The sequence below is a fragment of the Leptonychotes weddellii genome, chromosome 6 (assembly GCF_054177405.1).
Source record: "Leptonychotes weddellii isolate Sample4059 chromosome 6, ASM5417740v2, whole genome shotgun sequence".
Classification (NCBI taxonomy): domain Eukaryota; kingdom Metazoa; phylum Chordata; class Mammalia; order Carnivora; family Phocidae; genus Leptonychotes; species Leptonychotes weddellii.
In genome coordinates, this window is record NC_138374.1 from 137,676,871 (window position 1) to 137,702,493 (window position 25,623).

Below are 25,623 nucleotides of genomic sequence, written 5' to 3' on the forward strand. Positions count from 1 at the left end.
GTGGCCCGCTTCTAGGGTCGCACACCTCCTCTGTACTTGCTGTGGTCCCGGAGCTGTGAATCAGAAAGTTCCAGACGGGTGGGCCCAGATGGGGCTGCTGCCGGGGGCAGAGACCGCGCAGTGCCCCACAGAGCAGGCCCGGGGCGGGGCGGGGCGCGTTCCACTGCCCTTTACCTTAGCCGCGCGAGCTGGTTCCCAAGGCCATGGTCCCAGCTGCGACCCTCACTCCTCATGTCGACTGTCTTCGTGACAGGGAGGGCGTTGCCAGAGAGCTGTTGAGACGGGTGTGTGTGTCCCAAAGCCGGCAGGGCCAGGACTGGTCCGTGTCTGGGACAGAGGCTGAGTGGCCCTCGTGCCCTCTTTTCCCTCCCCGCCCCCCCCCCGAACTGGGGGAGAGCAGTGGGTTTTGCAGTTAACCTTTCTTTGGACTCCAGCTGTAAGAAACGAAGACCCAGGAAATAAGAAATTTGACCTACCTTTCTAAATTGAAATCCCAGATTGAGCAAAGAGCCGAACAGATTTGAAAACTTGAGCGCAGGAGGTCCAAGCTAAGTCCGGAGGCCTGGAACAAAGGCTTTTTGGTTTTCTGCATTACCAGGGAGACGCCTTTCATCTCGGGCTCCGGACACGTGGAGCCGTAGAGTGACCCAGACCCAGCCGTAGCGCGCTGGATCTCTGAGGGAGGCTGGGGACAGGAGCAGGCCCCAGGAAGCGGCAGGTCCCCGATCCCTGTAGGCCGGTGGGGGTGTGAGGCTGTGCGGGAAGGAGGCTTCGCCGTCTTGAGGACCCGCCCTAGAGGTGGCCGGTCGGCCACAGCTGCTTTAGAATGAAGGCCGTTGGTGGCCGCAGTGGTGATTTTAGCTCATCATGTTTTGTACAGGCTCTCTCTTAACTCATTGTGAAGAGAGAGCGGGTCTCCCCTGAGCTGTGTTTGCTCTAATGAGCTCTGGGGAGAGTCGCTGGCTGCTTTGTTTCCGGAAGGTAGGGACTGAGGCTCCAAAGGGACAAGAGTCCCTCTGTGTAGCAGGAGGCTCCCGGGTGCAGGGCCCTGGGCGGTGGGGGGGGGGCAGGGACGGCCGGCCCGCACTCACACATCTACTCACTTTCCGTCAAGATTCAAATTCCAAGTCGTCATTGGTGGCCGAGAGTTCCCCCCCGCTGAAGCCGGCAGCAAGAAGGTGGCCAAGCAGGACGCGGCCCTCAAAGCCATGACCATCCTGCTGGAGGAAGCGAAAGCCAAGGACAGCGGAAGACCGGAAGAACCGTACGATCCCACAGAGAAGGGGTCGGAGAAGGTAGGCGTCCTGCCCTCTGGGGGCCCCGTGCTCTGCTCAGGTCGCTGTAGCAGCATCTAACCAACCCCTGCAGGCGGTCTGAGCGCCAACGGCCAAGTCCGTGGCTCAGAGGCCGCGTCCCCCTCCCGCCGCTGCCCCCCTTGGCCACGCTCCCCTCCCCTCACACCCAGCGCCCCTGCTTGCCCGCCTCCCAGCCCAGCTGGAGTCACAGACCTCCAGGCCGGAAAGCGACCCCAAAGCTGGTCGAGTCCAAGCGCCGTTGTTGGCAGATGAGAAACGAGACCCAAACCGTCTCAGTAACGTGCCCAGAAACTCCCTCAACCCTCTCCTTTTGGAACGTCAGCCCCTCGCGTGTGGCTGAGCCATCGCCGCTCCGCCAGGACGCAGCAGCCCGTGGTTGCTCAGCCCTTTCTCTTGTCTCTTGTTTTCTCCAGATGGCAGAGTCCCAGCCCAGCACCCCTTCCGCAGCATCCTTGTTTTCTGGGAAGAACCCCGTCACGACCTTGCTTGAGTGTGTGCACAAGCTGGGGAGCTCCTGTGAATTCCGCCTCCTGTCCAGAGAAGGCCCTGCCCATGACCCCAAGTACATCTCTTGTGTCATGTATCTCTGCTGAGGTTTTCCCTGGAGAGAGAGACATTCTCCTGCTCGCCTCCCGAGAGGCGGCCCATTACCCCACTGAGCAGTCCGCCTGCTTTCAGTACGGAAAGTGGGGAGCCGCGAGGCATGCTCACTGCTGTGCGGCAGACAGTCTGGGATTGGGAATTGCAAGCGTGAAGTGGGGACCGAGCGCTGGGGAGACGCTTGGCCTGGCGGTTGCCGGTGGCGGGTCTGAAAGGTGTGGATCTGGCCGTACCCGAGGCTCCGCACACCTCCACGTTCCGGAGGGGGGCTCCCGGAGGAGGCACGGCCAGCTGGGTGCTCACATGCCGCTTAGGGTCAGCCAGGCTGAGAGAGGCCGGAGGCAGGAGGTGGGCCCAGGGCACCGACTCGTCGAGGCGGAGGGGCTGTGTGGGCCAAGGCCCGGAGGCGATGTGTGCGAGGACCTGCCGGCTCGGAGGGGACGGCCCGGCGGAGGGGTCTCTGCTGTCAGGGCCGCTTCAACCCGGCTCCTCCCTCTCCTGCCAGGTTCCAATACTGCGTTGCCATGGGAGCCCACACTTTCCCCACTGCAAGCGCCCCCAGCAAGAAGGTGGCAAAGCAGATGGCTGCAGAGGAGGCCATGAAGGCTCTGCACGGAGAGGCCACCAGCTCGGCGCCTTCTGATGCCCAGGTGGGCCAGCTTAGCGACCGCGCAGCTCAGCATTGCCCCTGCGTCCCTCAGAGTTTCCGTAGGTGCTTACGGTTCCTCTTTGTGTGGCCAATTCTCCTTCAGCCTGGGGGCACGAACACCGAATCCCTTGACAACCTGGAGTCTGGGATGCCCAACAAGGTCAGGAGGATTGGCGAGCTCGTCAGATACCTGAACACCAACCCTGTGGGCGGCCTGCTGGAGTATGCCCGCTCCCATGGCTTCGCGGCCGAGTTCAAGTTGGTCGACCAGTCCGGCCCTCCGCACGAGCCCAAGTGAGTGTCCCAGCCCCGCCATGGCCACACGCCCCAGGGCGGGGAGAGGAAGGGCTGCCGGGCCGCGGGGCCACGGGGACGGGAGGAGTGGCCCCGCAGAAACAGATCCAGCCCTGGAAGACCCACAGTGGCCGTCTAGAGAGTACAGTCACTCCTACAGCAAGTATGCTCCTTTTTAATTGTTTTTGATTAACTTCATTTTTAAAGGAATACGTATGTGCATAGAAAATCATTCAGGCCAGTTTAAAAAGTATGCAGGGAAAAGTCTTCTTTCTACCTCAGGCTGATAGTTTCCTTCCCCAGACTTATACACTATTGCTAGCTTCTTGAGTACTTCTAGAAATTTTCATGCATATATTAGTACATTTTCTTTCTGTTTTGCTTTTTATTTTTTTTAAAGATTTTATTTATTTATTTATTTGAGAGAGAGAGAATGAGAGAGAGCAAGCACATGAGAGGGGGTAGGGTCAGAGGGAGAAGCAGACTCCCTGCCGAGCAGGGAGCCCGATGCGGGACTCGATCCAGGGACTCCAGGATCGTGACCTGAGCCGAAGGCAGTCGCTTAACCAACTGAGCCACCCAGGCGCCCCTGTTTTGCTTTTTAAACAAAAATAAGTATAAATCCTGTCTTCTGTCCTCCACCTGTCTCCTTACCAGTACGTCTTAGAGGCCGTCACATGTCTCAGATGCACGCACCGGTCACACTCCATTCTGTAGCTACGTATTTCTATACGTTGTCTGAATCTTTTTTTTTTCTTTTTTAACATAAGCTCTGCACCCAGGGTGGGACTTGTCATGAGCCCGAGACCAAGAGTCCCACGCTCCATGGACTGAGCTGGCCGGGCGCCACCCACAGCTGCATATTCCATTGAATAGATGCTTACAATTTTAGAGTTTTATCGAGCAAGAGATATAAAGGTCTTTCCTAAAACAGACAACCCCTGTACCCACCACCTAGTTTGGGAAAGAGAACGTTGCTCTTGATGTTGTAGCCCCCACTTTGCATTACTGATCCAGTCAATTTGCCGCGACGTCTGGGTCGGATGCGGTTGTGCTCCCAGAAGCAGTCCTCGTGCCCTGTCTGCTCTCAGGGGTAGGAGTGTCCAGGGCAGACATTTTCAGGAGGGGGATTTCTGGGTGATAGGTTACGTACAGTTTTTAAGGGTTTTGTTTTTTGTAGAGATGATAGAATTCCTTAAAATGAAACACAAGAATCTTGTCCTCACTCCTCCCTCCCCCGTGGCCCAGCTCTTCCTTCCTCACGCCCCAACACGCCGACACGTGGTAACTTCACAGCCCCGTGCCTCCTTCCAGAGCATCTTCATATAAACATGGGCCGAGCTGGTGTGTTTCTCCGTTTGTTACGTGGACGTGTGCACTGAAACCTGGCTTGCCGTTCATACGTAACAGGAGCATCTCGGCAAGTCTTCCATATCCGGTCCTGCTCTTTGTTGGAAGGTGCTCCATAGCTCCCCAGGGCACTGACCTGGGCTGCCCACCAGCCCCTAGTGACCAACACGTGGGTCATTTCCACACTCTGCTATTACAGTGCTGCTGTGAATGAGCTCTTTCTGTGCGTCTAAAATTTTGGTAAACATTGCTGAATCTTCCTGCAGGGAGATTACAGCGCTTGATGCGTCCTTCAGCAGTAAAGAACGGCTCTCCCCCTTCACCGTAACCAGTACGGAATCACAGGTTTCCCCCACGATCCACAAGGACAGAGTTCCTTTTAAATTTTCTGCCCAACCAGCACTGAACGCTGTTTTCACTTCTTGCTTTTTTCATAAAAGCAAAAAGCCTCTTCAGATTTCTTTTGATTGGTGGAAACAGGTACTTACATAGGTCTTTAGTAAAGGGGGAGTGGCGTAACATGAACTTTGGAAACGGGGGATATCTGAATCAAAATTTTTATCTTTGCCATTCTAAAATGTGAGAAATGATGTCTTCGTGCTGTGCAAAGATTAGTCTGTGTTAAGATGTTTGTTATTATTATTTACCAAATAATAATAAGGACAAAACTCAGAATCCCCTCCAGAGATTCCAAAAAGGCTTTTCGTAAAATTTAACATCCATTCAGATTAAAAAGCCAAACTGCTAATAAAGTAGAAATTATTGAATACCTCCTTAATAGCATGATAAAAACGTATATCTGAAGCCAAAAGCCAGGCGCTTATTCCATGTTGAATGGGGAGCTGTTCACAGCAAGGTGGGGACACGTGGATGCCCAGGTCCTCGTTATTTCGAGGCACCAGTAGCTCAGGCCATCTGTTAAGACAGGGAAGGCGGGGAGAGGAAGCTTCTGTTACGTACGGATGAATGATGTGATCGTGTACCTGAGGAATGCATAAGAGGTGGGAAGAAATACCAGAGACAGAGGGGAAGTCAGGAGAGCAGGGAATTGTGAACTAACCTGCAAGCGCTGGCAACTTTTCCATGTGTGGCAGTAAGCAATTCGAAGATGTAGTAGGAGAAAGTAGCCTGTTTGCAGCAGCAGCTAAACAGATAAAAGACTTGCACGCATTCCGAGCAGGAGACATGCAGGCTCTGATAACTCTGTGATCAGATAGAAAACCCAATTCAATGACTGCAGCTGTCCCCAGATTAGTGTTTATGTTTCACACAATTCTACTAAAGACACTGGTAGAATTGACTTCTTTATTTTAGACCCGGAACACCTGAGACCCAGGTTCATATGAAAAATCCCATGTGGGGGATGCCTGGGTGGCTCAGTCATTAAGCGTCTGCCTTCACTCAGGTCATGATCCCAGGGTCCCAGGATCGAGTCCCGCATCGGGCTCCCTGCTCGGCGGGAAGCCTGCTTCTTCCTCTCCCACTCCCCCTGCTTGTGTGCTCTCTCTCTTTCTGTCAAATAAATAAATAAAATCTAGAAAAAAAAAGAAAAATGCATGTGGGAGAATAGCCAGAAAGTTCTGAAAGAGGGATGAGCTGCACGGCCGTGGTGCGATGGCCAGGGGGAGGGACGGCAGAGGGTGTGGCCCCCAGAGCCCCTCACAGCAGACGCAGAGGCAGACGAGGCTTCAGGTCGGGGGAGGCTGGCCCCCTGCATCTCAGACACCGCTGGGTGTCTGTCTCCTTGCTCACGTCTGATCTCATTGTCAGGGACTTAAATATAAACTAGGGGTGCCCGGCTGGCTCAGTCAGAGGAGCGTGCGACTCGATCTCGGTGTTGTGGGTTCAAGCCCCATGTTGGGTGTAGAGATTGCTTAAAAATAAAATCTTAAAAATATATACATAAAATCTAAAATCTTTAATAAAAAAAAAAAAAAGGGCGCCTGGGTGGCTCAGTTGGTTGGGCGACTGCCTTCGGCTCAGGTCGTGATCCTGGAGTCCTGGGATCGCGTCCCGCATCGGGCTCCCTGCTCGGCAGGGAGTCTGCTTCTCCCTCTGACCCTCCCCCTTCTCATGTGCTTGCTCTCTCTCATTCTCTCTCTCTCAAATAAATAAATAAAATCTTTAAAAAAAAATTTAAAATAAATATATATATATACATAAAATCATAAAATCTCTAGATAAAAGCAGGGATTTTTGCTTGAGAATTTTGGAGGGGCAAAGCCTTTCCAATAAGACATAAGATCATAAAGGAAAAAGACGGAGGTGTGGCCGTCAGGAGAATCAGTGTGTCTTAGAAGAACCACCTGAGGCTAAAAGACTGCGGGCCAATTTCCTTAAAAGTAAGGGTTCTTTTCCAATGAGAGGTGTGTGAGTTAAATGAATGTGTCGTCAGTGTGCTCACAGCATCCATGACGTCTCCTCCTGAGCCTTAGGCCCCGGGTGGGGAGCGGCACCCTCCCCACGGGGGACGCCCCGTGTTGTTTGTCACGGACAGCCTGAGGTGCTCTGCGTCCCTGCTGCCTACAGACTGCTGACTCGTGGTGCCCACCCAGCGCGGAGTGGCACAGAGCCCGCGCCAGCAGGGCTGACCCACAGTGTGGGGCCCGGGCAGGGGCGGCTCTGCGGGGACTGAAGTCTGGTCCCGGTGTTTGCTTCTGGGAATGAGGGACACTTACTCCCCTCGTATACTTAACGATTTGAACGTTCACTGGTGTCGTATCCGACTGCTCAATTTTAGAAGGTGGTTAAAGGAGAAGAGCTCACAAAATAGTGTCTTGTTTTAAACTTGTCTCCATAGTAAGCGATGTTACTCACGTCTTCACATTCGTCTGTTATCTGTGTTTCCGTGTATGTGAACTACCCATCCGTGTCCTTGTCCGTCCTTCCTTCGGCTTTGACTTAACTCACGGGAGAGCATGACCGCCATGAGGAGGGAATCGAGAACCCTAGCCCAGGGCGCCGGGAAAGGCCCTCCTGGCCCTGCGGGGCCTGCCTTTTGCACCCAGCGGCCCTCCCCGTGTCGTGCCCCTTGCTCTTCACACCCGCCTTTTGTCCATCCTCCCCTTTTGCTTGCATGAAACCCTCCCTCGGACTTCCCGTGACTCGTGCAGGATTTAAGAACGTACTGTGATCCGGGGGGAGGGCGTGAAGACTCCTGTGCACCTCAGGGAGGGGGCCCCAGGGGTGCAGGCAGGAGAACACGGCTTCCCTCTGCCGGCCCTTCTCTCGGCCCTTCTGGGCAACCTTACCTGATGGCACCACTCTCAGTGTCTCGTGGCTGGAAGGCACCAGTGGGGGGTAGGGGGGTGGGGACACAGCTGCTGTCGCTTCGACTGGGCCTGTCGAGTCTGACCTGCCCCAAGGAGAGCTCTTGGGTTTCGCCCCTTACGCTCTTTTCCCCCGGTCCTTCCCATGTCCGTAGGTGACCTCACCGTCCACCCCCTTCACCTCCTTCAGGTAGACCGGCCTCGGGCTCTGTGTCTTAGACGCAGCTCTCCAGCCCCTCCCCTCCTGCCTCTGGCAGCCGAGCCTCTTCTCTCCTCTAAACCGCTCTCCCTCCTTGGTTGATTCATTGAGAGACTGTTTCTGGACTCCATTCCGTTTGTTTGGACAGGAGCCAGATTTGAACCACTAATCACATGGGGAGACGTAAGGGCTCCTATCTCGTGCATGTTACAAAGAGCTCGAGGTGCATGGTGGGTTGAGAATCCGCTTGGCGTGGCCTGACCTTGTAAGACTTTGTAAGGCGCCGCGGCCTGGGGACGGGTCAAGAGAAAGCGTGGTTCTGGGGAAGGCCTGCGGTGGGAGGGAGCAGAGCCGGTGAAAGCCCTGCCAGGGCCCGTGGCCCTCCTCCCCAGCATGTTCACTACTCTGTTTTTGTACTAAATTCTCTTTCCCACTCTAAGCCGTTTTAGACCCTGTCCTCTTTATGTAGACTCCCACCAAAACCCCCCTTCCTTACTCGAAGCCCATGGTCTTCCGTCGCGCTTAATTGAGAAAAGCAACAACAATATGACAGATGCCTTACCGTTCCGTTGCCAAACCCGCGGGTCTGCATCTGCTTTGCTGTGCCCCCCTGCCCCGTGCCCTGGACCCCCTTCCACGCACCACCTCCCTCCCTCACCCCTGCAAGCGGCAGCCAGTCAGCAGGCTCCACAGCGGTGTGGAGCACCCGGCAGGCGCCCCCTCGCCGCCCTGCGCCCCTCGCCACCTCAACCTCCTCCTCGTCTTCAGGGTCTTTGCTTCCCTAATGCACTGTCCCCAGCAGTCCAGGGAAAGGCGACCACGGGCCTCCTACGGTTCCCGAGCAAGGGAGCGCGGCTGGCGGGTGCCCTAGAGCCCAGTGCAGCCTGGGGGGTCCCAGCGCACGACCCACAGCGTGCACCAGATACGGCCACGCTCGCGGCCACGCCTCCTCCCACGGCGCTTTGCTTGCTGTGGCCTTTTACCAGCAAACCTGCGTCGGGCCACTTGCCCAACAGCATTTGCTCACTCTGTGTCTCTGGGTCTCATTTCAGTGATTCTCGCAATATCTAAAATTTTCCGTTATTACGTTTAGGGATCTGTGATCGGTGATGACAACTCGCTGAAAGCTCAAATGATGGTTAGCATTTTTTTTTAGCAATAAAGTACTTCTTAATTAAGGTGTGTATGTTGTTTTTAGCCCTAATGCTGTTGTGCACCTGAGAGACTCAGTACAGTGTAAACCTAACTTTCGTGTGCACTGGAAAACCAGAAAATTTATTTTATCCCGCTTTATTGCAATATTGGCTTTATTGCGGTGGTCTGGGACCGAGCCCACCACGTCTCTGAGGTGAGCCTGCGTGTGTATTTGTGTGTGTGTGTATCTTTGTATAGAATTCATATTCTTTTCAAACACATGGAACAGGCATGAGATTGTCCTAAGTCTCAGGCAAAGGTCCGGCCCGGTTTGGCCCCCACTGCTTTCCAGCATCTTTCACGCCATGTCCCCCTCCTTCACGGACCTTCCGTTAGCCCACCCGCCCACACACACCTGCTGGCACAGGGAGGCACGTAGGCATGCCGCTGCTGAGGATAAGCAAGGAGTCGTGGGAAGCTCCGTGTGGTTGAACATACAGATTGATTCCTTTTACTGCCTGAGCCGATGAATCTCGGTAACGAAGCCTTATCTGCAGGTGGATTATCCAGAGCTGGCTTCCCCCGCCAGCAGTTTAGGATGTGATTGGAAGCTAGGATTCTTGAAACCTTGGCTGGTGGATGCCCCATCACGTTCTCCCCTCTGTGTCCTGGGCTGCCCTCCCTCCCACTCCCTGCGCAGCTCACGTGCCCAAGATGCACTCCCCTCCCCCCACCATGGCCATCCCAAGGCTCCCAGGAATCAAAAATAACTGCTCATGAAAGCTTAGGTCCCTTGTCTACAGCAGACCACTCCAGGGTGCGTCTGGGCCACTCGGGAAGTGAATGAGCAAACAGAATCCAGCACTTTAGCCTTAGAGCGTTAAACGGTAGTGATTCGAGTTGGGAGAGCATGTCCCTCTCAGTTCTGCTTGAGTTACGAAGAAAAGTCCGCATTTGGCTATTTCTCTAAACCCCGTCCAGTCCTTGCTGAACTTCCTTCACGACGCAGGCCTGGAGCCTCTGCAGACCGTGGTGCCTCGTCGGCGTTTAATGACACTGTGGTGTCACTCGGTTCTGGGGCCCCCTTCGATTTATGGCAAGGGACTCCTAGTGTTCACACGAGGTGTCCCTGCTAAGTGTGGTTACATTTGAGCAGAGCCAGGTTAGAGAAGAGTGTGCAGCAGGCAGCAGACAAGGGGTATCTGTCTCTAGCAGAAGTCTCGGAGCGAGTCCCTGGTGCCCGAGTCTGGGAAATGCTGCCTGAGAAACAGCTGTGTCCAGTCGGGCGCTTGTCTTTATCCCCTACTTCTCATCCCAAAGGTTCGTTTACCAGGCAAAAGTCGGGGGTCGCTGGTTCCCAGCCGTCTGCGCACACAGCAAGAAGCAAGGCAAGCAGGAAGCGGCAGATGCGGCCCTCCGCGTCTTGATTGGGGAGAACGAGAAGGCAGAGCGCATGGGTTTCACAGAGGTAACCCCAGTGACAGGGGCCGGTCTCAGAAGAACTATGCTCCTCCTCTCAAGGTCCCCAGAAGCACAGCCAAAGACAGTTAAGACGTCTACTTTTGGTGCTATCTCTTTGCGGGGTCCTGCTGACTCCTCTTTGGGTGGAGCTGGCTCTTAACTTGCTGTCCCGTGACGTAGTCCCGGGCTTTCGCTGGTCCCTCAGTGACGCGCAGAGCCAGGCCAGCACGTGCGAGAGGGAAAGGCGGCTCAGCCGAGGGCGCTCGGCCCGGCCGGCCCCGCGCAGCGGCTCTGACGCAGCCTTGTGCCCACAGCTCCCCCTCACCGGCAGCACCTTCCACGACCAGATCGCCATGCTGAGCCACCGCTGCTTCAACGCGCTCACCAACAGCTTCCAGCCCTCCCTGCTCGGCCGCAAGATCCTGGCCGCCGTCATCATGAAGAAGGCCTCCGACGACCTGGGGGTGGTGGTCAGCCTGGGGACAGGTCAGTGAGGCCCTTCTGCGGGGCTGCATGCGCGCGTCTGGGGCCGGAGCCCAGGCTCTTCTGCGGCTCGCGTGGCCGCCATCCGCGTGCGTGGACGGGGAAGGGGCGCGGGAGGCAGGGGCGGTGCTTGAGGCTGGCCCCGTCCTTGGCCCCTCACGACCCACCTCTGTGGGGGCGCCTGGGCTCAGGTCGTGATCTCAGGGTCCCGATCTCTGGGTGGTGGGATCCAGCCCCTGAGATCTGGGATCCTGGGATCGGGCTCCGCGCTCAGCGGGGAGTCTGCTGGTCCCTCCCCCTGCCCCTCCCCTACTCACACTCCCTTTCTCTCTCTCAAAAAAAAAAGAAAAAGCCGAACAGCCTCTATCCTGTTCGTCATCACTTCCCTGGGAAAGATCACATTTGTTTTCAACACCTTCCAGGGAACCGCTGTGTGAAGGGGGACTCCCTCAGCCTGAAGGGGGAGACGGTCAACGACTGCCACGCAGAGATCATCTCACGGAGAGGCTTCATCAGGTGGGGGAGCGTGGGGGCCCCGTGAGCCTGTCACACGCCTGACCCCTCCGGGACTCAGGCCGCAGAGCCTGCTGTCTGCAGCCGGCCCTCTTCCCTCCAACTTTCTCAAAAACACGCCAGGACCTTTTGGTCCTCAGGGTTGTAGGGGAGCAGAACCCTTTCATGTGCATCTGAGGACCGAGGAAGCCCCCTGCTGGCCCCCGCTCTGCCCTCCAGCTCACTGGTCTTCATCAGGTCAGGGGGTAGAAACGAAACTGACCTGAGAGGCTGGCTGGCTTCCTGAGGTGTCGAGGCCTCCGGTGGAGGGTCCCCCACCTCTTCCGCATGAGAAACCGCGGAAGCCTGCGTGTCTAGGGCTTTTCCCTCCTTGGGGCCGGGTCACAGAAGCCGCTGTGGCACTAGCCAGAGTTGCCCTTGTAGGTTCCTCTACAGCGAGCTCATGAAATACAACCCCCAGACCGCGAAGGAGAGCATATTTGAGCCTGCGAAGGGAGGAGAGAAGCTCCAAATCAAAAAGACCGTGTCGTTCCATCTGTACATCAGGTCTGTCCAGTCTCTGCTGCCAGGCTCCAGGGTTGGGTATCCGAGGGCTGTCGGGCCCACCGGTCAGAGCCGTTCCGTGGGCCACACCCAGCTCAGCAGCCCGCGGGAGGCTGCGGGGAGAGCCCCTTGCCTCCAGCACGTCTGGCTCTTCTCGAGCCCAGGGAAGGGGGGGCCCCGTGCACGGGTGAGAGCTTTCACGTTGCCCCACTCTGCAGCACGGCCCCGTGTGGGGATGGCGCCCTCTTTGACAAGTCCTGCAGTGACCGTGCCGTGGAGAGCTCAGATTCCCGCCACTACCCCGTCTTTGAGAACCCCAAACAAGGCAAGCTGCGCACCAAGGTGGAGAATGGTGAGTGACACGCGCCATCCGTCTTGCCCATGGGAAGGCTCTGCAGAGCCCCGGGCCCATCAGGTTTCTGCTGTTCGCTGCTGGGAGGGGTGACCCGGGGACAGGGATGGGGTGTAGGAAGACCAAGATTCCCCTTGGCACCTGGTAGTCGGGGAGATCTGCAAGTCAGCTAGGAGGCAGAGGTACCTGCCCAGAGCTCAGGGCAGAGAGCCTGGCTAGAAACAGAAGTGTGGAAGCCAGTTTCCCATCATTGATCTTTGTGGCCAGGGGGCGGGTGGGACCACTTGGGGTTGTGGGGAGCAGAAGGGATGTGGGACCAAGTCGCAAGGAGTGACAGAGGTGGGCACCAAGTGCACGGCTCCCTCCCATCTGCTGGCTCCTCCTCGTCCAGGGCCCTTTTTTGGGGGGGGGGTCTCCTCACACCCACCCCCCTGCCCTCAGGCCAAGTCACCTCCCTGCTTAAAACCCACAGAGCTGCCCAGGACCCAGCAGCTCGCTCCGGGGCACGTCCCCAAGAGAACAGAGACTAGCGCACGCTTGTTCGTAACAGCGGAGAAGTGGGGACCCCCCCAGGGTGTGCCCACTGGCGAGTGAACCAGATGGGGTCTGTCCACATGGTGCAGTCGGACTCAGCCATAAAAGGGGTGTAGATGAGCCCCGAGAAAGCAGCCAGTCGCTAAAGGTCCTGCGTTCCGTGGCTCCGTTTATACGAAACGTCGGGAATGTAACGCTGGCAGCCCTGTAGAGACAGAGAGTGGGCTCGTGGTTGCCTGGGGCCTAGGCTGGGAGGGTTGGCAGACGCGGGGACGCTTCTTTTGAGGGCGATGAAAGGTTCTAAACTTGACTGTGGGGAGGGTTGCTCATCCTATGAATGTACTAAAAAGCACTGAACTGTGCGCTTTAAATGGGTGAATTATATCTCACTAAAGCTGTCACTGAAAACAACGAAACAGGGCCCTGTAGCGGTTTCCCACCGCACTTCACACGCGCACGTGGCTCAGGGCCCTCGTTCGTGCTGTTCTCCGTGCCTGAAACTCTTACTCAGCTGTTGCTTCTCCTTGGTGTCTTTGCTACCCTGGCAGTTCCGTCCCTGGAGGCGCCCCGCCATCTGCCGCCATCCGTCCCCCCCGGCTTCGGGCCCCGTTGCCATTCGGAGTTCTTGTGTCCGTATGGCTTTGCTTGCTTACTGGCGGTCTGTCCCTTGCTGCCCCCTCACGCCCACGGACGTTCCAGGAGCACAGGGATCTTCCGGTTTGCTTGCCGTTGTTCCAGCACCGAGTAGAGTGCCCACACATAGTAGGTGCTGTGCAATCTGTGAAGAAGAACTGTGCGCAGCCTGGGCCCAGTGCGAGGCGTGCAAAGACCACGCTGGGAGTGGCCTGGTCCGGGGCCTCCGTGGCTCTGACCCAAGTCCCTCCGCAGGGGAAGGCACAATCCCAGTGGAGTCCAGTGACATTGTGCCCACGTGGGACGGCATTCGGCTCGGGGAGAGACTCCGCACCATGTCCTGCAGCGACAAGATCCTGCGCTGGAACGTGCTCGGCTTGCAGGGCGCACTGTTAACGCACTTCCTGCAGCCTGTGTACCTCAAGTCTGTGACGCTGGGTGAGGGCCCCCCCACCCCCACACGCCTCGCTGCCCACCTGCTGGGCGGGAGGCACGTCTTCTCACCACAGGTCCCAGGAAGACCATGGCCTCCAGCGGTGGGGTCTGGGCTTCCTGGTCGGGCAGCACCCCCCACCCCCAAGCCCGACGTGTCGTGCCTGTGGCTCTGGGGCCGCGTGCCCTGCACACCCACCGTCCGCGGGGCTGCTGCCTCGGTCCCACCCCCCGCGCCTCCGCGTCCCCCCCAGACGCCTCCGCCTCGCGGCAGCACCGAGCACAGACACAGATGCGCACCTCCATTTCCTGCACAGGTTACCTCTTCAGCCAAGGGCATCTGACTCGTGCCATCTGCTGCCGTGTGACGAGAGATGGGAGTGCCTTCGAGGACGGACTGCGGCCCCCGTTCATCGTCAACCACCCCAAGGTGCTGTGGCCCCCTCCACGTTCCCTTGACGGTCGTTCCGTCGCTGGCTGTGGGCAGGGGAGGGGCCTCTGCGGTGTCCCGGGAGCCGGTCCTTTTGTCCTTGCGGACACCAAGGGCTTTCTTCTTAGTCTGGGCCCCGTTTGAATCGAGCTGGGGTTAGTATGACCGGAGTCCTCGCCCCACAGAATTCTAGCTGCGGGCAAAGATCGTGAGCTGCCCCCTCTCCTCCGGGGGTCCCAGGGCCTTCCGGGAGGTCTCCATCTTTCCCCTGTCACTCCCGGGACCCCTAGGTGGGCCGAGTCAGCGTGTACGACTCCAAGAGGCAGTCGGGGAAGACAAAGGAGACAAGCGTCAACTGGTGCCTGGCGGACGGCTATGACCTGGAGATCCTGGACGGGACCAGGGGCGCTGTGGATGGGTGAGGCGCCGGCCCACCTGCGACCCCCCCTGCACCCCGCGCGGGCTCCCTGGTGACCCCCACCCCACACGCCCCCCGCCCAGGCTCCCCGGCGACCCCCACTGCACCCCCAGCCCCACCTGGGCTCCCCGGCGACCCCCACCTCACCCCGCGTGCCCCCTGCTCAGGCTCCCTGGCAACCCCCACTGCGCCCCCAGCCCTGCCGAGGAGCCGCTGCCTGGCGACCCCCACCCCGCCCCGCGCACCCCCGCCCGGGCTCCCCTCCTTCTCTGTTCCTGGGGAGTGACAAGCGCCTTTGTTCCTCCAGGCCGCGGAACGAATTGTCCCGGGTCTCCAAAAAGAACATTTTTCTCCTGTTTAAGAAGCTCTGCTCCTTCCGGTACCGCAGGGATCTGCTTCGACTCTCGTACGGTGAGGCCAAGAAAGCTGCCCGAGAGTACGAGATAGCCAAGAACTACTTCAAGAAAAGCCTGAGGGACATGGGTTATGGGAACTGGATCAGCAAGCCTCAGGAGGAGAAGAACTTCTACCTCTGCCCCGTGTGAGGGGCCAGGGCCTGGGGGGCGACACGGGGCCGCGGCTTTCCTCGTCACGTCAGTCTGCGGGTGTTCCTTTACTTTCCCTTTTCTTTATTTGGTGGAAGCGCGTTGGTGACACTGGGAACGGTGGGTTCCTGTGTGCCCTGCTTCTGCCAGGGGCCAGGCCCGCCCGCCTGCCCGCCCCTGCCCTCTCCACCAGGAGGGGGCCACGTCGGCCCCTCCTGCCCACCATGTGCAAGCCCCTCCCACTCAGCCCCACTTTGGTTTCCACGTCCTCTCCTCGTGTTTGCCACACCAGCCTCTCGCCGTCTGGGTCGGGCCGATCCGCGCTGAGTCCTGTCGGGGCTGGAGGTTTCGTTGGCAGACTCTGCAGGCCCCTCTGTCTCCCTCTGCCCGTTTGCGATTCCCTCCTTATGATCGTTAAGTTTCTCCTTTTCCTCCAAGAGGGTAAGAGGTGAACTTCAAGAATTCGGTGAAACAGGTATGAAGACAGGAGTTTACAAGTGCGGTCAGTTCATCACTGAACCGTGGGCATCCGCAGGTGGCGCTCGGTGACCTTCGGGTCTTGCACTTTAGCCAGCAAGGGGGGGAGGGCGGGCAGCTGGGCGGCAGAGAGGGCTGGCCTAGGGCTCGACCCACAGGAGCAAAATCCCGGGGGGGTGACACCGACCGCCCCCACGTGCAGACCAGCCTCGCAGTACCGCACACCCGCTGTCCTCTGGAAGCATTCCTGGGGATTTGTCCTGCCGGCGGGGCACAGAGGGCCACAGACCCCAAGGCCCGGGTGGGAGAGGTCCTGCACCACAAGTCCTCTCTGTTCAGATAATCAGGACTGAGAGGAAGGGCAGAACGATCACGTTGGGTCAGATCACGGCACCGCGCGGTATCTTTCTCATGACCGTGACACCAGGGAAAGCTGACCAAGTCATGGTACCTTAGGAGTTTTTAAAAATGTCATAATGTTGATTCTTAACTGCTACAGAGCACCTGTACTTAAAAGATTTTAAAATCAGACCTAATTTTTCATTTATCCAAGTGCTTTTGTCTGCCGGGGAGTTTCAGAAGGGCAGGCCTCAGGCCTGTCAGGGAGTCTTGGCAGGCTGGATGCCCGACAGCAGTTGGAACCGAGTGAGGTGGGTCCCCTGTCTACACCTCAGGCTAGCCTCTCTGGAGCCCGGCTCTGCGCCTGCACCAGCCAGACCTGAGCCCGCCCCAGGTGACGCCTCTGTCTCTGCCCGCCGGCGCTCCAGGCCAGGCCCTCAGATGCTTGTCCCCCTTCCCTCGTGCCCCCCTCCGTACTGCCGAGGCAGCCCTGTCTGGACCCCTCTTCTGCAGTAGATACACTCACACTTTGGTTCTGGTGGCTACTGTTCCTCTGTGCTTTTGACCAAAAATTGACCAAAATTAAAAAAAAAAAACAAGTTTTTTTAAGTATACTCAAGACGTCTTTGTGGAATAGCCGGTTGTCCCACGGAGCCGGTCGGGACACAGTGCCTGTCTTCTGGGGTGAAGGGGCCCGGCCCCATCGAGCGCACCTGCCAGAGGCGTGTGGGGCCGGTCTCCCGGGAGGCAGCCAGAGGGTCTCACCTGCTGACCCCACGGAGTGTTCAGACCCTCTGCTCCATCTTGGGCGTTAGAATCTCCAGCAGAGCTGCGACCGGAGCCCAGGGGCCCTCAAAGCAGCAGATCCCCGCTCGCCCCAAGGTCAGATGAGACGCACCGGCTCCTGCTGTAGGAAGGGGGCCCGGCTGTGCCCCCCAGGAATGGAGGGTCAGAGCTCCCTCCCACAGTGCTCTACTTTCTTGTCCAATCTTTGTTTTTAGTAACCAGGACGCCCTTCTTCCTTTTTTTAAATGATCTTTGTAGTTGATTTGTCTGAACTGTGGCTATTGTGCATCCTCTGAATAATCACTTGTGAAAATTGTCGCTGCTCGAAGCTATTTCCTTTACTCACGTTGAGCGACTGTTGGTTTGGGTCCTGGTGCGACCCCACGAGCGGATGGGAAGAACCCAAACAGACTTGGCGCCACCGCAGCTGCACTCCAGCCTCCGATTCCGCTTTGATGTGTCCCTCGATAACCGTGACTAACAATATACATTCCTCCTAAATAAAGAGAATCTGAATTGTTAGAGAGTCTCCAGTCTTGGCTTCCGGCGGAGGGAGCGTGGGCGCAGAGGGGGCCGCGGCCCTGCGGTTTCTCACCTGCCGCGGGCTGCGCACCCGCGGCGCCCCAGCAGAGCCCACGGCTCCGCACCTTGTCCTCGCACCTTGGCCACCTTGTCCTCGGAGACCTCGGCCCAACGCGCAGGCGCCCCTCGCGCAGCCCCCGCCCCCCCGCCCCCAGCCGCGCCCTCGGCCCAGGTGCTCCGCCTGCTAGGAAGTGCTCCCGGCTCCCGGCGGCCTGGCCGGGCTGCGGTCTCGGTCTCGGGAGGCACTGCAGTATTTCTCCGCGTGACTCAGAATGCGCCCCTTCCCGTCTCTACCACATCCGTCCCCGGCTTAAGGACAGAGTCACCGCGAAGCCTCCTTCCCCGTCCGCGACCGATGGACAGCTGAGGCCAGGAGGGCCAGTGATGAGTTTGGGGGCACATTAAGGACCACAGCCGTGTGTGGGTGTCATTCGTGGTCCGCCGAGATCCAGGGCTTCTGAAGATGGGGAAGGAGATGTCGCCCCTGCGGGGACGGATGGGGTGGGGGGGGTGGCGGACGGGGGGGAGGGGACAGATCCCTCCCCCACGCCTCTGCCGCTGGAGAGAAACGTATCCAAGTCTTAAGGACGCAGACAGTTTCCTTCCTTCACACCGAATGAGCGCCAGACCCATGTGCGGAGGGAACGAGCCCGTCCGCACCGCCCACTCCGAGGGGCTGGGTCGCAGGGCTGCCCTTGGGAGCACGGAGTGTTCGTCAGCTCCTTATGTCTGGTCCCGTTCAGGGGCCACAACCGAGCACCTGCCAGGTTCGGGCCCGAAGCAAACCAGGGTTCTGGGGACAGGTGTGGCCTTCGCACAGACCACAGCCTTGACCTCCCCGCGCACGCCAGCTGTGCGGAGACTCCCGCCGACCCTGCCTCCAGGGCCCTTCTCTACGAGCGCCCCCCAGGAGCTATCCATTTCTTTTCCATCTGACGAGTGCCCTTGTCAGGCATCGATTACAGAAATTAAAGTTACTGCTCACCTTCAGAGTCTTGCACTGTCTTTCATGGCTCATGGGTCCAATTTCTCCAGCATCACCCCCAGTTTCCCAAATTTGCCGACCCTGGCCCCCAAATAGAGCACAGAGACAAGACATGTTTGGAAACAACTTTCTTTACAAGAATCTTGAGTTCCTAAGGAGTCTGGCCTGGAGCGGGCTAGACCAGTGCCAATATTCCAGAAGCACAGACAAGGGAGGCCAAGGCCGAGGGGGGGGGCGGTGCTCTGAGGGTGGGTGGGTGAGGCGTCTTAGCTACAACTCCTAGACCTACAGTCCCTCAGGAGCCATGTGACACTCAGGCTGGGCCCTCGGGCCTGTTGGGACAAACATGGAAACACGCTGCCAATTCTCACTCCGGCCTGGATGGCTGACAGCCGGCACCTGCTGGGCTGAGGGACCGGACGAAGAGGCTGAGAGCTGGCGCCGAGTGCACTCTGGCCAGGGAGCGAATCAGAGAGGCCCCTTGCTTTCCCCGAGCCCGCCTCGAGGCCCAGCCGTTTGGACGGCTCAGCTGAGTCAAGCGAGTGGACGGGCCCCTTCCCTGCAGAACAAAGGCCTGGGGCTGGGAGGAGTAGGAGTCGTGCCCCCAGATCCTGCCCAGAGCACTCCCCGCCCCTCACCCTTCCTGCACGCACAGCCTTCCTCTGCAGGGAAGGCCAGCTGGGAGGCTGCCTTGTCTTGTTTGCTTTCAAGTTTTTGGTGACTCAGTCCAGCTGTTGCAGTATCAGACGCCTCGCCACCAAGAAAGTGCTTTCCTCCTGCAGCAGCGCCAACCGTCAAAAGCAGAGTGGGCAGGCCCGCTCGTCGGGCAGGGTGCCCTGCAGATGGAGACAATCCCGCCTGCTTCCTCAGCAGCCCCTCCCAAGCCCACCTTGCTCAGGCTTCGGTCCAGTGTCTGCACCGCCCTCTCCAGACTGGGGGCACTGAACGGGGCACCTGACGCTCTCCAGAGACGGCCCCCCATGGAAGGGGCAGGGAGCTCCCCTGACAACACCAAGGTAAAAGAAGGGACGATGCTTGTCCCCATTCAGGCAGCAATCTCCAGGCCTAAAAGCCCTCTAGCATTTTTGGTGACTTACTTGGACAACAGCCCCTTGGAAGGAGTACTCCAAGCAAGGGCAGGCCCAGCCATGTAGCCCAGGCCACAGTGAGGAGCCCGGGAGAGCCAGAAACGAGGGCCTCGGGCCGGCACCCCATCCTGCAGAGGGAGGGCTCCTTTCCAGTTGCTCTTCGGGCTCCTGGGGGCTTCCCCAGGGCTAGGGATCCGCAGCAGGTCCAGGCATGATACAGGCAACTCTTAATTTGCTGCTCTAGGACAGGGCGTCTCCACAGGGCCAAGCCACCCACTCAGAAGGGAGGTCACGAGCCCGCTCCGGCAGGCCGGGAAACACGCCGAGGCACATCTTGCCCAGTGGCCACCTGGGTGTCCACAGCCAGGACAGGACGAGGTCCACCCAGAGGCCCTGAGCACACACCTGCGTCGGGAGGAGCTCAGCCCAGGAACGGAACGATGCTTTGCTGAGGGCACTCCAGAGAGCAACAGCCATCAGACCCACTGAGCGGCCCCTGGAAAGTTCCCCTCGACTGCACTCCTCCAGTCCCCGGCTCCCCAGACTCCCACCCTGCTTCAGGGGACTCTGTTTGCTCAAGGAAGAGAGAGGGAGAGGAGGGGTGTGCGAGGAAGGCTGTCAGGACAGTCAGGTGAGCCCACCGCCCCCAGCTCTGCCCAGCTCCTGGCCTGCACACACACCAAGTCTTCGCCAAGTACAGACTGGGCTGCTTCCTCCTCGCTACCGTCCCCATTCAAGAGATGAGGTCACTGAGGCCCAGAAAGGCAAAGGGACTTGCTCCCTGTGGCTGAGCGAGCAGGTATGAGCCAGGACCGGAATCCAGACTGAGACCGTCTGGTCCCGTGGCCGACGCGGTGCGTCTCCCCCAACCCGTGAGCACTGCAGAAGCAGGGGTCCAGCTGGGCCCCCGAGGACGGCATGGTCTGTGTCAGCCGGCCTTTCGGCCGCGCTGGGCAGCCTGACCGGTCTGTGACCGGCCCCCACTGGCACTGAGGACAGGCCAGGACCACAAATCAGAGCCAGTCACATGGCAGGGGTTGGGGCAGGAGGTCCATCAGAGGTCTGTTTCCTAGGCTAAGAGGCCAGGTGGCCCCCAGCTGGTCCCTGGGAGCAAGGTCAGGATACAGCCTCCACAAGGCCCACAGGACAGAGGCAAAGGCCGTGCTTTCTGAGGAGCCGATGACGGCAATGAGGTTCTGCCTCCGCCCCGCTCAGGTCTGCTTGTGGGGTGCGGCCGGGCCAGTGCTCTCTCCTGCCCAGCCCCCTCTGCTGCGTGCAGAAAGGCTGCGTCTGCTCAGAGCTAACAGCTTCACTTTCCTGACTCCAAACACCGGTCAGTTCAAGTGGGGAGACCGCCGAAGAGCTTGCATTTTGTGCACAGTTGGAGGACGTGGTTCCAAGCAGCCAAGGAAGGCTCCCAACGCAGGGGTTCGATGCCCAGCCTGGCCCGCCCCACCCGGCCCGAGCAAGAAGGAAAGTGGGGGGAAGTCCAGGGGTGCAGGGACCTGGGGCTGGGCCCTGGAGCCCCTAGAAGCAAGGGGCTGCGGGGCTGGGCTGGAGGGCCCCCAGGGGTCTGACCACAGCGCCAGGTAAGCCCCTGGGCAGACCTGCCAGCCCAGAAGCAGTGTACCTAGGCAGGGGCCCTGGGACTCTGCCCCTGGCCCCTTCCCCATCACACTTCCCTCAGAGGGGAAGGCCCAATCTCCATGCCCCATCTCTCAGCCTTCATGCCCGACCAGCAGCACTCCCGCCCGGCTGCGGTAAGAAGACAGGACGGCAGCGGGTCCAGCCTCCAGCCTCCAGGGCGCGCTGTCTGTCATTCACCAGCGGGGCTGGGAGGGGCTGCGGGGGGCGGAGAGGCTGGGTCTGTGGCAGCGCACCCCCTCCCCCGCCCCCGTAGCTCACTTGTCCCTCCTCCCCGCAAAATGACTGTGTACAGAGGGCAAGGGGTGGAGTGGCGCGGAGCCGGGAGGGCCTCACTTGGAGCTGGGTGCTGAGTGGTCTGCGTGCAGAAAGGGAGCAGTGGAGTAGTTCTGGAAGAGAGGCTGCAGGAACATGCCAATGGTGCCAAAAACACAAACGAAGACAAAGATCCAAAGGAACAGGCGGTCGATCACCATGGCAACGTACTTCCAGTCCTCACTCACCTGGACAGAGGAGACAAAGGAGGCCGGGGTATCAGTCACATGATGCAGGACAGGAGTGAAATGGGAATAGGCCGGTCTCACCACACACACACACGCGTGTACACACCCATGCACACACACGCGTGTACACACGCACCCCCCTCCTCTCCCTCCACGACCCCACAGCGACTTTTCCAAAGTGTGGCTCCCAACTTGCCTGCTTCAAAGCCTCCAGCGGCCCCACCACCTTCAGGGCCCATCCAAACTCCCAAGTTTGGATTGAAGACCCACCGTGACAAATACGCACCTACCTACTTACCATCCTCTTCCTCCCTCTGACCCAGACTTACCAAAGCCCCATGAGCGCTCTCAAGTCTCTGTGCCTTTGAGTTTCCTTTCTGTCTAGAATTCTGGTCTTCCCTTTCTCTGCCTGGTGAACTCCTACACATCCTCTAAAGCCCAAACCAAATGTTACCTCTTCTCTGAAGTGATCTTTTCTGATACTCCTGATCAGAATGAACCACTGTCCTCTCCGGACTCCCTCAGCAGGTGGACACATCTTGATCACAGTGTTTTTACTGCACTGTATTGCCATTTCAATTTGCGTGTCTGCCATCCTACCCCGCCCCCGGCCAGCTACGAGTTCCTAAATGACAGGGACCCTGGCTGATTCGCTTTGCAGTCCCAGCCTGTGCAAAAGAGTGCCGTTATCGAGTGAATGGCTGGCTCCACAGGCCCCCGTCCAGCCGTGACTGCCTGGGGCAGCCCATCCAACAGCAGCAGCTCCAGCATGCAGGCCCCAGAGGGTGAGCACTGGTCCCAGACGCGACCAATCCATCGGAAAGAGGATACCGTCTGGGTCTGACAGCTGTCACGGGGCCGGCCCCCCTTGAGCCTGAGTCAGGGCCTTTGCACGCATTCATCTGGGGGCCCAGGAAGGAGACCGCTGTGCACCTTCATTTGGTCGGCTGCTGAGCAACAGCTTGCTCGCACCGGCTGTGGGCCTGGCTCCGTGCCAGGCACGGGGGTGTGGCCAAGAGCCAGACAAATGCTGGCTGTGGCTCACTGTCCACGGAGGGAAAGGGGCACAAATAAGCGAGACTAAAGTAATTACACGCTGGTGGGTGCGGATAAGGAAACAAAGAACTGAGAGAGAGCTACGGAGGGGAAGACACCCTGGAGGGTGTGGTCTGGGATGGCCTCTCCGAGGAAGGGACACTGAAGGTCACGTTGGAACGTAAGAAGGAGCCAGCTGTGGCCGGAACAACGTGAAGAAGCAATCAGACAAACCCGAACCGAGGGCCAGCCCACACCCGTCAAAATGTTGACGCTATGAAAAACAGAGCTGAGAAACTGTTCCAGATCAAAGGAAAAGAAAAAGGTAGGACAACTGAGTGCAATCTGAGATCCTGGATCAGGGTGGGGAGCGCTGCAAAGGGCATTACTGAGAAAGCTGGAAAACTTTTTTTTTTTTTAAAGCTTTATTTATTTGAGAGAGAGCGAGCAGGTGCACATGGCAGTGGTGGGGGGCAGAGGGGGAGAGAGAATCTCAATTCGACTCCAAGCTGATGCAGAGCCAGATGCAGGGCTCCATCTCATGACCTTGAGATCATGACCTGAGCCAAAACCAGGAGTCGGATGCTTAACGGACTGCACCACCCAGGTGCCCCAAAAGTTGGAAAACTTTTCTTTTAAGGCTTTATTTACTCATCTGAGAGAGAAAGAGAGAGCATGAGCAGGGGAGAGAGGCAGAGGGAGAGGGAGAAGCAGGCTCCCCACCGAGGCAGGAGACCAACATGGGGCTCAATCCCAGGACCAGGAGAAGCTTAACCATCTGAGCCACACAGGCGCCCCCGGAAAACTTTTAATATGGATTTTATATCAGTTAAAGATATTATATGGATGTTGAATTTCCTGAATTTGATCACTGATCCTGGTTATGCAAGACAACATCTCTATTCTCAGGACAAGACACACTGAAGTATTCGCGATAAAGGGTCACAACGACTGCAACCTACTCTCAAACAGGAGAGCGAACATTAATAGTAATAATAATACTTTTTTTAAAAAATTTATTTGAGAGAGAGAGAGAGTGTGTGGGCGGTGGGGGGAAGTCGGGAGGGAAAGAATTCCAAGCAGACTCCCCACTGAGGGCAGAGCCGGGTTGGGGGCTCAATCCCACAACCCTGAGATCATGACCTGAGCCGAAATCAAGAGTCGGATGCTTAACGGACTGAGCCACCCAGGAGCCCCAGTAATACTTTTTTAAAGGAAAAAAAAGAAGGGCATTCCAGGCAGAGAGACCAATGGGTGCAAACATCCTGAGGTAAGACAGAGCTTTGCTTGCTTAGACTAGTGGGCCAGTGACCTGAGCCAGGGAGGAGAAGGCACAAGGTGAGAAGGAGACGTCGCGTATTTGGAGGAAGGAGAACAGAGCTGACTCGGGGAGACTACCAGGAGACCCTGCCCCGGTCCGGGAAGAGCTGGGGGAGGCCTACCGTCCCGGGAGGACCCTGGAGAGGTGAGGAGGAAAGAGATAGCTGAGAGGACTTTGGAGATTGTGCTCACAGGGCAGGACTTCCGCTGACTTGGATGGTGGGGGAGGTGAGAGAGAGAAGAGTCAAGAATCACTCCAGGTTTTTGGTCTGAACCTCTGGGTGCACGGCGATGCCATTTACTGTAAGATGGGGAGACTGCAGGAGAAGCAAGCCGGTGGTGGGGCTTAGATGGAGCACTGGGGCTTGGACGTGTGAGGTCTGAGATGCCAGCGCGGGTCCAAGTAGGCCACTGCACCGAGCACCGAGCGGACTGCGGCGGGGGCGGCGCGGGCGGGACGCGCGGCTGAGCCCCCGCGCTGCCGGGCCGCGTCTCCCCGGGCCTGCTCCCGCCTCCGCCCATCAGGCACGTACCCTGCTCCCTGGCCAAGCCCCCCTCCAGCCCGCGGACCTGCCCTCCTGGGGAATGGAAAGGCCAGGCTCTCAAGCCCCCACCCCCACCGGTAGCGCTCGAGCCGCCCTTCCTCACCCCCAAACCGGAACGGCTGCATCCTAGCGGAAACCTGGCCGGTCACCATGGCAACCACTGCCGGTACCCGAAGGCTGACCGCTGGCCGCCGCCGGCCCGTAGCACTCTGCCCCTGCGCGGGCTCGGGGCTCCCGGGGTCCCCCTCCGCGGCGGGGGCCGCGGTGGAAAGAGCCGGGTGCGCGCACAGCGGGGGCGCTGCTCTGGGAAGCCCCTGCCTCCACCTGCCCCTCCTCCAAAACGATTCCACCAGAAGGTCCCAAAGGCGCAGAAAAGGGGTGTGACTTGGGCCTCTGCCCCCACCCATCTTCGACCGCCCCCAATTCCGCCCCCCGCGGGACGGACGAGGGACCCGGAGCCCTTCGTGCCGAGAGCTGCGATCACCAGTCGCCAGCTCGGACTCGGGGGGCCAGCGGGGGTTGGGCCTCGGGGTCGCGGCCACCGGCCGGCCGCAAAGCCACCAAGGCCCCCCCGCGTCCCCGCCGCCCGTACCGACTCCAGCCTCCGCGGCGCCGCCTCCCGGAAGCCCACCGAGGAGAGCCCGAGGAGGCCACAGCGGCCGCGCCCCGCACTCGCGTGAGCCTCGCGTGGCCGCGCCACTCACGCTCTGGTCGTCGTCCTCGCTGCGCACGTGGTCCGCGATGAAGCGCACGCCGTCCACCGCCGCGCGGAGGCCGCAGCCGCCCGCCCCCGCTCCGCCTCGCGCCGGCCCCGAGCGCGCCTCCCCGCGGGCTTCCCGGAAGAGGAGGGCGCCCGCCTCGCGCTCGTGCTGCCGCCGCTGCAGGCGCAGACCCTGGCGAGCGCAGCGGGGCCGCGGCTGCTGCATGAAGAGCAGCGCGGGCAGCCACTCCAGGAAGACGACCTTGACCCAGGGCGCCATGGTGTGCGTGCTGGGCGAGCGGTGGTGCACGTTGAGCACGCACACGCTGGTGACGATGGAGAAGGTGACGAGCACCATGGTGAACATGAGGTACTTGCCGACGAGCGGCACGTCCAGGGAGGTGGGCGGCACGATCTTGGAGATGAGCAGCAGGAAGACGGTGAGCGCCAGGAGCACGGAGATG

The 25,623-nt window shown here is 59.0% G+C and overlaps 2 protein-coding genes across 8 annotated transcripts in view; one reads left to right on the forward strand and one right to left on the reverse strand.

Moving 5' to 3' along the window:
- ADAR (adenosine deaminase RNA specific) overlaps positions 1–17,279 on the forward strand; it is a 39,371-nt gene extending 22,092 nt beyond the window's left edge. For 4 of the 7 annotated variants that reach the window (XM_081825525.1, XM_031029734.2, XM_031029732.2 and 1 more), the window contains 13 exons: positions 1,115–1,295; positions 1,730–1,878; positions 2,422–2,566; positions 2,669–2,859; positions 10,132–10,357; positions 10,587–10,758; positions 11,178–11,271; positions 11,692–11,814; positions 12,030–12,163; positions 13,586–13,768; positions 14,080–14,192; positions 14,483–14,610; positions 14,918–17,279. In XM_081825525.1, the coding sequence (XP_081681651.1) occupies positions 1,115–1,295; positions 1,730–1,878; positions 2,422–2,566; positions 2,669–2,859; positions 10,132–10,357; positions 10,587–10,758; positions 11,178–11,271; positions 11,692–11,814; positions 12,030–12,163; positions 13,586–13,768; positions 14,080–14,192; positions 14,483–14,610; positions 14,918–15,155 (2,077 nt within the window). In that variant the 3' untranslated portion in view covers positions 15,156–17,279. The remainder of the gene's footprint in view (positions 1–1,114; positions 1,296–1,729; positions 1,879–2,421; positions 2,567–2,668; positions 2,860–10,131; positions 10,358–10,586; positions 10,759–11,177; positions 11,272–11,691; positions 11,815–12,029; positions 12,164–13,585; positions 13,769–14,079; positions 14,193–14,482; positions 14,611–14,917) is intronic. The other 3 variants (XM_006734829.3, XM_081825523.1, XM_081825522.1) reach the window with 2 other exon arrangements.
- A 706-nt stretch (positions 17,280–17,985) lies between these two features.
- The window catches only part of CHRNB2 (cholinergic receptor nicotinic beta 2 subunit), an 11,748-nt gene continuing 4,110 nt past the window's right edge, over positions 17,986–25,623 (reverse strand). Inside the window, exons 6-7 of the mRNA XM_081825526.1 lie at positions 25,164–25,574; positions 17,986–21,559 (exon numbers count right to left, since the gene is read on the reverse strand). Coding sequence (XP_081681652.1) covers positions 21,389–21,559; positions 25,164–25,574 — 582 coding nt within the window. The 3' untranslated portion in view covers positions 17,986–21,388. The remainder of the gene's footprint in view (positions 21,560–25,163; positions 25,575–25,623) is intronic.